This window comes from Gymnogyps californianus, chromosome 8 (assembly GCF_018139145.2).
Source record: "Gymnogyps californianus isolate 813 chromosome 8, ASM1813914v2, whole genome shotgun sequence".
Classification (NCBI taxonomy): domain Eukaryota; kingdom Metazoa; phylum Chordata; class Aves; order Accipitriformes; family Cathartidae; genus Gymnogyps; species Gymnogyps californianus.
Genome location: NC_059478.1, coordinates 8,667,358 through 8,679,686, shown reverse-complemented (window position 1 = coordinate 8,679,686; position 12,329 = coordinate 8,667,358). Strand labels below are relative to the sequence as shown.

The 12,329-nt window shown below is 39.7% G+C and overlaps 1 protein-coding gene across 2 annotated transcripts in view; it reads right to left on the bottom strand.

The window, feature by feature from the left end:
- MTA1 (metastasis associated 1) overlaps positions 1-12,329 on the bottom strand; it is an 85,603-nt gene that overhangs the window by 24,005 nt on the left and 49,269 nt on the right. For both annotated transcript variants that reach the window (XM_050900878.1, XM_050900879.1), the window contains exons 11-13: positions 9,168-9,226; positions 1,995-2,110; positions 997-1,148 (exon numbers count right to left, since the gene is read on the bottom strand). In XM_050900878.1, coding sequence (XP_050756835.1) covers positions 997-1,148; positions 1,995-2,110; positions 9,168-9,226 — 327 coding nt within the window. The remainder of the gene's footprint in view (positions 1-996; positions 1,149-1,994; positions 2,111-9,167; positions 9,227-12,329) is intronic.

Below are 12,329 nucleotides of genomic sequence, written 5' to 3'. Positions count from 1 at the left end.
AACCAATAAAATAATAAAAGTAGTATCTTGTTATCTCAAACCTGCCCACAGTTGGAAAATAGGAGGAAATTTCAGTTTGGGGAGAACAAGGCTTTCCCCGCTCTGACTATTTACATACTTTTTAATTAACAAACACGATGTATAAGGCTGATAAAACCTGGCCGTTATCTCAGCAATTAGGTAGCTTCAGGGGGCAAACAGAAGCCTGGAAAGGATAGAGGTTAAATGAAAGAAGTAGAATAGAAAGGGAATGATAGCAAAGACTAGGAGAGAGGAAAGAAATTCATCTAAGACCAAAGTTCAGGGTGCACTATACTTCTGTCCATGTGATGCAGCTACTTTTCCAATCAGCTCAATGTATGATGCTTCCAGATCGAACTTCCACCAAATTCAGAAAAATTCTGAGAATTTTGGTTTTTAAATAAAAGGGGAAAAATTAAACAGAAGAAGCTCATACAATGCTTACTGAAACCTATCCAAAAGGAAGGATTATTAATTACAAAAAAATAGGATGAAGTAGAAAAACAAGATCAGGGATCTCTAAAAAGCCACTAGCTATTTGGGGTATCTAATTTTGAATGTGCCTTGGGAAAGGGAACAGGTTTCAGGAAATAATGAATTCCTTTATGGGGGGGAAAAAAAAAAAAAGTCCTCTTCCCCCTACAGCAAAAATCATGAAAACCAAATATCAGAAACACTGGCCGGCATTTCAGTTTTTTCCATCTTCATTAAGTTAACCCACGCATTTGATGGCTAGTTTGCTAAACAAATGATGTTTTTTTTCCTCAGAGCAGTACTTGGCACCAAATTACTTATAGCCGAAGTTAACGTGCCAACTCCTGCAAGACATGAAATACCAAACCCAAGGACAACAATGGAGGCTGAAGGCATTCTTTTTATTGTTAAATATTTAAGAACAGTGAACAACTAGTTAGATATCATGGCACCTAGCTTCCCAGGCAAGAGCACCGAGTAGTCTGCTTTGCAGATACCTACCAAATTATTGCGGTTTGGTCCTGGTCTCTCCCCATCTAACCGTGTTGGCATTTTCAAGCCACCGTATTTCTTCCAGTACGTCCAACAGGATGCACAGAGGCGACACTGCATGTTAGGGGGACCCCAAGAATACCACTGGTAAGACTGTGTGGCTAGAGATAACAAAGGTGGAAATTATATATATCCTTAAACAGGATCACTTTTCAGAGCTTATTCTCTTTAAAACCATCACAAAAGAAAACCCACACAAAGACAGTGCAAAGCTCAAACAGACCTTAAAGAAACCTGATGATGGCTTCACTGTCACCACCACTGTTAAATGTACTTGTGATTTCAGCAGAATTAATGACACATATAAACCCCTTTTCAAACGTGAACAGAAAAAAACAACTAGTAGGATGGGAAAATTTCCTGCCAATGAAACCGAAAGCTCTCATTTTGCAAGACTGGCAGTCAACAATTTCTGCAGAGCATGGGAGAGAGGGAAGATTGTCTTCAGGAATTCCCCATACATTAATTTTATGACTAAAGAATGTACGAAACCTGTGACTTGACTTCTCGTACAGTCCTACATTCCAGCACCTCTAAAGGCTCCCCATAAAGGAGCACAATCATTAGAACTCAGTATATTAATACCAGGCAGCAGACCAAATACAATGATATCACATATTTTGAAATCTACTAAAAAATTATGAAAAAATTGTCAAATTCACACCTTCGTGATTTAAGTCTTTGCTCAATAGCTACCTGCAATTACGTAGTACATTTACTAACTCCCCCTTTAGTACTTCATAATTCTATTTACAAATGTAACACCAGTAACTAAAAAAACCCCCACCTTTGCTTAAATGCTGCTATGTCAAATTCTGTCCGCCCCCCCCCCCCCCCCCCCCAAAGCCTTCTCTCCCCCCCCCATCACAACACAGCTTTTACTTTACTGTTTGCAACACAGCACTCACGCTTTCTATGCACAACTGCCATACTGGCATGTCACTTACTATAACAGCTTTCACAGGCCCGTCCTGCTCCCGTGTTCTGTGCCTGTACTCCAGTACCATTTACCACTCCTGGTTTGACATTATTTACATTGATCTGGTTGGGGTTTGGCTTGTTACTTAAAACACAAAGCAAAAAGGAGGACAAACATTAATTGAGGCATGCAATTTCCTACTTGACTTTCAAAAGTATGGCCCAAAACGTTTGAAGATTTAAATTTCATTCATCGTGTGGCTTCCAGAACAAGCTGTACTTACCAGCAATCTGACTTCCATGAACACACTGTCTCTGATAATATTTAAATAACACCGATAATAAAAATAACTATAATAATAGTTAGATGCCACTTTTAAGAGTCCAAAAACATTTAAAAACAATAAACCAGTGAGGCCAGGTAGGTATCTTACTCACTATCCCAGACATTCTAATCCAGGTGACAAAAAGATCTCACCTACAGATCTCTCTCAGTCCTCAACATGAGGGATATTTTACTTAAATCTCCAAAAAGAAGGCTGGGGGATGCAGCAGGAGAGGTAGGCAGAGAAAGGGCAACCCCGTGCACCCAACACATTGAACAAAATCTTTGGACATAGCATATACACAGAGATTTTCATGAATATGAGCCTTCTGACAAGTCTTAAACTATGGTCTGTGCTTCTAATAGAAAGCATTTCAGTTTCTACTAAATGAAAAAAGTCTGAAAGCCTAACATCCGTAGAGCAAGAAATGCATCGATGGCTGTCACTAATACATTCTAATATAACATCTGAATCACCTCAGCTCATCCCTATACTCTCTTAAAAATGTTGACTCGGGGAGCGGGGGGAAAGCTACTGGCAGGAGCTGAGAACGGAAGGGCAAACAAAACCTTGGCACAGGGAGCAGTATGGAATAGTACAAAATCTCTGCAGAGGAAGAGGTCTCTGAGGGGGAAAATGAGGCATTCAAAAAACCTTTGGCATAGGAGGCAACAAGAAGGACAGAGAATCGATATTGCAGGGACAGGACTTCTGGGGAATGGAGGAAGATGGGAGAAGTCACACAAGAAGTTTCAGACAAGAATACACAAGGAGCTTATCAAACACGCAAGGACTCCCAGCTGCTGTTAGGAGCTCACCTTATAGAAGTAACAAAAAGCAGGCAGCCTTTGGTGCCAACTTCTGAACATAAGCCCAAATTGTAGTGCTGATTACATTTCCCTCATATTCTCTTACCTGAAGACTGAAGGGAGTGGGCTTATTCCTTTTATTTCCAACTAATAAACCCATGATTTGGAATCCACTTACTCAAGCAGAAATATCTTAAAATGGCTTTCTGAAAACACATTTTCTTACACATCAGTTGCGCACTGGCACAGGAGTCACAGTGATTTCAGTGACCCAGAATACTTCGTACTTTTCACCCTGGCCAGTGCTGCAAAAACAGCATTGTGGGAACATGGCCAAAATAATTTCTTTCTAATGCAGCATCAATATCAGGTTTCACGTTCTCAGCAATGACCCCTGAAAGCAAAGGAGTTCCAAGTGACTGAATTCTGAAGACAACTGTCCGTCCCAACTCCAGAACAAACCCCAACGCCACTGGAAAGCTTACACTGCCCTGGAAGCCAGGTGGTCATCCTTCTCCTCATCTGAAAATGTCTGACCAGGCACTGAGATCGAGAGCTCAGTAAAGCTCCATTTCTACAGAGACAAAATAGATTCTGCTGTGAATGACCTACAAGAACCACACATACGTTGCATAAGGAGGTGAGAGAGTATTTGCCCAGTCCAGGAAAAACTTCTGATAGCATTCTGATGGTGCTCCTCGCTGTAAAGTTCAGGGCCTTTGTGCAGAAGAGAAAGCTTAGGAGGCTAAGTGGCACAAAAACACTGTAAATAGTTTGCTCCTTCAGTACACCGAGCAGCCCATACACAGCCCAAAAGAAACAGAGAAGAGGAAAAAAAAAATAAAGGCATTTATATTAACAAGCCTGATCAGGTTTTCATCTCCTTTTGCTTATTAAATTCTCCTGGCTCTTACAAAGGTTAAAGTGTTTCAGGGTACTTATCAGAATGGCACAAAGTTTTGACACCACAGATGGCAGGAGAACTGCAGACACATTTAACAAAGGGAAAGTTGAAAGAGAGTACATTCACGCTACCCAGCATTTTGCTCTGGGATGTCACTATAGTAACCTGCTGCAAAAGAACTTTTGCCAATGATTCACTAGCAAACTCCGTGTGCAAACATTACCAAGATGCTGCAAAACAAACGGTCCTCACAGATGCGCACTGTTACAAGCAGCGTTGCTCAACAGATAGAGCAAAAGACTGAAGTAAAGAATACTAAGGTCTTACGGCCCAACATCAGGCACGTTGCTTCCCTTCCATATGTTGATTTATCCTCCAAAAAAGGCAGTAAAGGAGTCTGAAATCCATTAGTAAAGCACACAAAAAGGTTTTGTTTTTTTTCAGCAGCACGCCGGGAAGCCCTGATGTGTCTGGTTGTAAACGGTAAGTTGAGAACAAGACTGCATGCACTGGCATGCATGTCCAAAGTACTGAGATCTCATGCAGAAAGAAGGGTGATGGCCTGACTCCGTTGTCCTCTCTACAACCCTTATCAAACTTGTATTTCAAACACAAGCAAAAGGGATGCACAGGTGAAAGCTGATTCACCAAATCACGCTGATCACCAGGAATAACATGCTGTAGTTTTGGTGATAACTTCACCTCAGGATTTTGGAACACTACAATTAGTGTAGCTGCAACAAGCACCAGAAAGCATGCTGCTCCAAAGCTAAGGTCAAGTTTCACAGTGGCAGTAACAATAAAATTTAGGCAGCTAATATCTTCACCATATGAGAAGCAAAAAGCTCTTAATTGTTGATGCTATGTTAATTAAACTTGTTTGATATCACCAAAGCCTGCTACAGCTATTAACAAGAGAATCAGATGAATAACTGGATGAATCATTAAGCAATTAATAAAGCTGAAGTGAAAGATGCAAATAAGGTAGTGAGAATACTGATAGTGCAGTAAACTATCATTTCCAGTTCTTACATCAAGAATGGAAGTCTTTTAAATAGGTTTCAGTTGCGATGGAGCAGTCAGTTATGCTAGAACAGGGATCACAAAGTGCAGATTTCTGGGCTGTATTCTGCAGGAGATCAGTCTCAACTGAAGAGATCAAGGTGATAAAGCACATGCAGAAAGACGGCTCTGGAAGCCAGCCATCATGGACCAAAGCCCCTGCACAAAAAAACGCAACCTGAAGACAGCCCTGAGCCACGCAGAACACTGAAATCCCTTCACTATATGACTGGCTAGCATTTGACCCACAGCACAGTGATAAAATTTTAGTTGTTAAAAATAACTATAAACTTAACACCATCAGTGAATGTTTCCTGTTATTGAAGAAACCATAATGGTGGCTAGATGCAACAGAACAATTAAGAAATAAGAACAAATTTAAATCCTTTATAAGGAACATTTATGCCATCTACCTCTAGGCATCTAATGCACGTGTCTGGATTCCTTACCCAGACAACAGAGGGGTGAGCTCTCATCACAACTCTCCAGGCTACTGTAAACAACCACTCCTAAGAAGAGGTCTAATGACTGCTAAACAATGCTTTTGAAAATGAGACGCTTTCTCCAACAAAATGTTGAAGATGGCCATTTTAACTAGCACAGCTACAAAAGAACAGCGTTACACCTTTAAGTTTTCCAGGCTGCAATGTACCTCTGCACAATTAAACAGGGAAGGAAAAAGTCTTGCTCCTCAGGCAGAGGACAACCAAGAAACAGACAAAGGAATTATCTTCAGCTTGTTAAACAGTTGCCCCTTGTAGCCTTCCAAAGCTTTGACCTATTCCTCCAGTTTCCCTATTCACTTAAAAAAAGAGGCAGGGTAGGGAGAATATTATTTCCCTACTTTACAAGTCTTTGCGAGGCAGCATTTGCAGCTTGTCAAAGTGCTTTGAGATTCTCAGATAAAATACTGTAAGTAGAATGTATTAATTTACATTTACAGATGTACATTTAAAATTTACATTTTACATCAATACATTTTGGAGACTGGAGATTGTACGGAGCGCTTCATTCTTCCCTTTCTGTTCTTACCCCTTCTGATATCACTTAGATCAAAGCAAAAGAGAGAAAAGCCACACAGAATTGTATGTCTCAGCCTTCATGATTTGCAGATGTCCTAATCCCAAAAAGCACCACCTACACAACCAGACCGTCATCAAAAAGAAGTAACTAACTAGTACATATGATGCCCGTAAGATTAGTAAAACCAGACTATGACTTCCACAACAGCCTGAAGGGTATGTTTGGGTGCACACTAGAAGGAGAAAGAGACTGAGACTACATCTGCAACAAGATAGGTCTCCGAGCCCCACATCCACGCTGGTGGAAGGCAGGATGAAGCGTGTGAGAACATGGAATCTCATTGTGCATTCAGGCTTCTGCTGCTGCTTTATTTAACACCACTCCCACTGACAGAGAAATTGCTATAGAAAACAACTAAAAGATTTGTTTCAGGATTTCCTGAATGCAGAATTCAACTGATTTTATACTTTTTCTTTCACCAGGAAAGCACATGAGGGATGCATTACAAAGCCATGCATACAAACATTGGGTTCAGTCACATCAGCTACAGATGTCTGTCCCAAAACCAGGGTTGTTCTTGGAAGAGACACAGAAATGTTTGTCCAATATCTAGGAGAGAAATGTTTTTCCAATATCTAGGATGTTGGTTTAGGACTTGATAACCTCACATCAATTACCTGTATGACTCTCCATGCTTCAGTTACCCACATTATAAATTTGGGGCACAGTCTCAAGTTAAAAAAATATCAACTCTAAAGCTTCACGTAGAGCTGTTATTTTTCACTGTGTAATATGTACGTGACATGAGAAATAACCTTTGAAGACTGCTTCTATTGTTTTTCTTATTATTTTCCTCCCTTCTCGCTAGATTTTCCTATTAACATCACAGGAACAAACGAGAGTCCTATCAGTGGAAGACAGCCAGAGACAAAAAAAAAAAAAAAAGATAAAATTGTTTGAGTCTGATATCCTCCGGGGTCTCTCTTTGCAAACAATTTTACACCAGTTATTGTTAGAATAGGTTTCACTCAATCAGCTGATACGCTTCTGCATAGCTCTTGTGACAGCCTACATCAAGTAATTTATTTTCGAGGTGACAAGTGGATCATTATGGTTCAAGCCTCGAAACAGGAATGGGCTCAGTAACATGATAAGGACAAATCAATAACATTGATATTTAGATCCCTACACCATGTATTGCTATTACAAGCCAAGAATATCATCTTCTTCTAGGTCACAAGATAATGTAGATGCAATACATTCCCTATGTGCCAGTACTGAAACTTGTGTAGAGATAATAAAAAAATCTTAGAAATACTTAATTGTTGCCGCATTTGGAGGTATTAATAGCAAAAAAGCAGCAGAAGCATTCATGTGGGATTAAATAAGTCATGTACACAACTGCTACTTTTCCTGATACACATGAAAGGATACTGAAGGAGGAGGAAAATTTGACACTCATTTTATCAATTAAACAATATGTAAGTTAAGGTATAACACTCACAAAATCAACCATGACTGGAAATCAAAGCCAGAGATAGCAACCATACAGGTAGAGACAGAAGTCTTTTCCTGAAGTAGACGGGTAACTTGCTGATTTGATTATATTCTCTAGACAGCAACAAGAATTATCTTGCTGAGATAGTGTTGAGGGATAAGATACCACTCCAGACAGCCATTATCAAATGAGCACCATAACCTTTCAGATACAAAGCCCTACCTCCACACATTATAATCCAAGAGCAACAGCAAGACTACCAAGCTCTCTCGTCTGCAATATCCCTTTGCATCTGCAGTCTAAATTACATTTGCTTTTGCTTTACAAGCTTATCACATTGTGAATTCATGTTTAATTTGATGTCCAGTGTCCCTCTGCAGAGTAACACCATCCACAAAAGCAATACTGCTGAAAAATTGCTTGACAAGAAATCTATTTAGCTTCACTCTGAATATTACACCTAATTTTTAGTAAATTCACCTGAGAGATATCGACATATTTCAAAGCAAAAAAAAAAAAAAAAAATTGAGGATCCTCTATTTTCATAAGAAATAAGGGACTGTCTTGCAAGCTAAATATGTAAAACTTAGTTTTGCCTTAAGTAACAGAACACATGGTAGAAGTTCACAAATATTTGAAAGGAGATAGCATAAAAGAGTAAAGGAGTTATTGGGGATACTACACATGGGAATGTATCTGGGAGTGAAAGTTGAAAAGAGAAAGGACAGAGGAGATTTAAAGTTCCACATTACAACAACTGTTGCCTGGGTTATGCAGAAGAAATGCAATAGAAGAAACACATTTTGCTAAGAATTTATACATATTTCTATATAATTACATATCAATTTTAATATATTTTATATATATAAATGTATATATATATAATGACGTTAGCAAACAACCATGCATTGGTGATCCACTGATGACAAAAATTAAGAGAAACAGATATATTATTGAGCAGTTAATTAGCTACCCTTTTGTTCACAACCATGCTGACCTGCTACGTAGTCCCCAACTCCCAGTCCGTATAAAAATAAAAATGAGAAGAGAATTAACAGTTGCTTAAGGATGGGAACATTATACAGGATGAAGGAAATGAACAACATGACAGCACAGCATCCTAACCACCAGGAAAGCCCTGAAGGGAAAGCCCTCGGCTGCCCATGGAGGAAATACCCTGTGTTCCAGAAGTGGAAGGTCAGTGTGCGGAACACCTTTGTCTTTTACACACTCATAAGCAGCAGCATAAGCATACCGGGAGGACTGTGGCTTTGTTCTAGCCAGCTTTGAACTACTAAAGCTATCGCATGTTTTCTTCCACAGGGCTCCTAGTTGTTTATTAGCATCAGGGTGGTTAGCATTAACTCAGCTAAAATACAAAGGAATTCAAGCCTATTCAAGCATCAGCGGAAGGTTCGTTATATTGGTGACCTAATTTAATAGTTCTACGGCTTGTTTGTTCAACTACGTCTCTCATTATGTAATTAAAGCAAATACATAATACCGGCAGGCCATGGAAACTGCTACACCAGACCCTCTACAATGAAACAGAAAACAAAACAATACAGGAAGATACTTACTAGTTGGGTATATACACTTGTTTTAGCTTGCTTTCTGCTTCTGCTGCTTTCAATCGTTTCTTTAAAAAGAAAAGAAAAAAGAAAAAAGTTAGAATAAAAAGAAAATAAGGACTATTTTACCTGGGAGTAAAGTAATATACCTGTAAAAACTTTAGCACTTACTAACAAACAATGAAGTTTTCCTTTCACTGAGCAGCTACCACAAAATCCTTTTCCAACAGGAAAATATCCACTGAAAACAATTGCGGGCATCAAATGACTATGTACACAGCTTTTCAAAAATGTAAAAGAGATGACAACCCACTATTTAGAAGGACAAACTTTTCATTCCTATTCACTTCAATACAAATTCATGCACTGTTCCTCCCACAACTCTTCTTTGGTTTTTTTCCCCTGCAGAGGAAGATCTGACATACCAGTTTGCGTTTCTTCTCCATGATAATATTCACCAACTGGACAATAACAGGTATAGTAATGCACCTTCTCCATCGTATTTCCTCAACAGCTGAACCAATTCAAAGAATTTGAAGGAAGACTTTTTTGTTGATAGTCCTCACTTTTGAAGACTGAGTGACACAGGAGATTTTCTTTAAAAGTTAAAAAGGCCAAGAGCTCAACTCAAAACTCTGCAGAATTACCCAATACATCTTTTAATTATGGTATGTCATCACTTCTGACTAATCATCAGCCATGGGCAACCTGTACATTTGCACTTTCTAAAGGTGAGAAGCTCTAGGTACACAAGCACTACACATTTATCCCCCTTTGAGACAAAAAGGAAACAAACCCCAGGCACACGTGCAAATGTCAGGGGACAGGTAGCAAAGAACATCAAGGGGGTAAAAAAGGGAGAAGCTAACTAGACCAACCAACCAGCCCCTAATGAAAAACACCACTGCCAGGAGATATTAAGGAACATAAGAGGTATGTTTAAGGGAAAACACATACAAGAAGTAGACTTTCAGAGCATGGGGACGCATGTCTAGAAGTACACACAATTTGTCTCTTTACGTGGCCCCACTTCAGTAAAACCATCCATTAACTTCTGTCCACATTTCTGGAGTAAATGGATTACAGGATCCTTTCAATGGGATGTATGAAATAAATTCCCTCAGAATAGCACTGCTCCTTTCTTTTGTTCAGCTACAGCTGTGAACTTGCTGATAGCCCACAAGAACATGGGAATTAGCAACTTAGGCAATTAGCATGAGCTTTACGAACTGGCCAAGAATTCCTTTTCTAACTCAAACCTTCACACCATTTAAAAAGTAAAAGAGACGTTCTTAGGGTCAAGTTTTCTCTTTATTACATAAGCTAAATTAATTTAGGGTGAACTTCTGGAGGCCTCTAGTCCAACCTCCTGCTCAAAGCCGGGCCCATGCTCTTCAACATCCATGCTGGTAACAGCTGTCTGCATAAAGCCACGACAATGTTTTCCAGACAAACCAGCAGCATGGTGATATTCTAGACAAACAGATTAGCTTAACATTTTCTATATGCAGCAGCCTCAAGGCACAGTCTAGGAAAATAATTGTAAAGCTAAAGTCAGTATCTTCATAGAAATGGGAAGCACCAGAAAATGTAATAAAATTGAAGAGTGTGTCACTGAGGAACTGGACAAACATAAAAATCATTTTTACAGGGACACAATGGACACACATAGAAAGAACAAAGTAAAAGGTCCCCGTAAGCATAAAGCTTGCTTTGATCAGAGGAACAGTCTTAAGCAACGGGTTTCCATTTGACAGTCTGATAGTTCCTCGCCAAAGCTCTCTAGATTCCTAAAGAATTCCCCTCTTCCTTTTTCCTGCAAATAGAAGTCAACCTATCTTAGAAATCAAAGAATGAAGTTGTCAGACAAGAGAACAAAGACTGAGAAAACAGAACTTCTGAAAGTTATCCCGAGACTACAGGTACACCTTCAGAGAGCTGCATCCAAAAGCTGATTTTTTTCTGCTGGTGTAGGCAAGTTTCCCAGATTGCTTCTGTTAAATCTCGTCTAGGACAAGAACAGCTACCTGAAAACTGTCCTCAAGAAAACCCAAATGAAGACTTTGTGGAGACAATCCTTATCAATCCTACAGACTTGGAGGAGTCAATAATACACATTTTGCTGGCAATCAGTGATGGAACTAAAGAGGTTCTCCTCCTGAATACAGACCACAAGTTCAAAGTTGAACATTTTCAAACCACCCTACCCAAGTCTTTTTATGTAAGAAAGCAAAGCATCCAATGATGGGCCTCAAAAAGTGCTGTGACAATGGTTCTCCAAACAGCATCAGAAATCATCCTCTACCTTCCAGACAGACACTGCCCAAAAAAATCATCCTTCAACAAAATGCATGCTCAGGTGCCTTTCTGCTCATGAACTGGAGGCTGTTCTACCCTCAGCCTGGACTGAAAAACAAGTCTTCTTTCCCCAGGCACAGACTACCACGGGCAGTTATGTCAGCAGATGAACAGCCACAGAGCTCATACTCTCCCCAGGAATTACAAGGAAGTCCAACATCAGATACTGATAAACACCTTAAAATACTGCTTGATGAACCTTGTACAAGAATCGTATTTCCTTGAGACCTAAGCAGGAAATTTGCAGAACTTCCACTGGTAGAGAACTGTCCTGGTTTTTTTCTAATTTCCACTAGATTTCTAGATTGTGGGGGGAAAAAGCTGCAGTTTTCTTGACAAAAGCTCCCAAGGGGACTATCTAGAGTCATTATGTTATGACAGTTTTAGAAATGTATGAATGCAAAAGCTTCATGCAAGCACAAAGCATTACCAGCAGCTGAAATATTCTACTATCCACAATGTAAAGTCATTTGCCTTGGAGACATGGTTAATTTAGGGTATTAAGCAACATTTTAGTAAACTGGTGATGAATGCCAACCTCACACCACAGATTTTCTTTGTGATTGAGGACCATGGCGCGAGCTCTGAGCCAACAACTGCCATAAGTCATCTGGACCTAGCAATATCCTCCTCTCCTACAGCTGCCTGGGGATCAGCACAGAGCATGACATACAGCAAACGCCTTTATTACAAACTAGTATACCAGGAAAATTGAAGGTTTTCAGAAGGTACCACAATGTACCGGATAAAAAGAGGTTTTGCACTAAGTACCTGTGGCTGTGGGCAATCAATAGACCAGATATGATGAGTTTC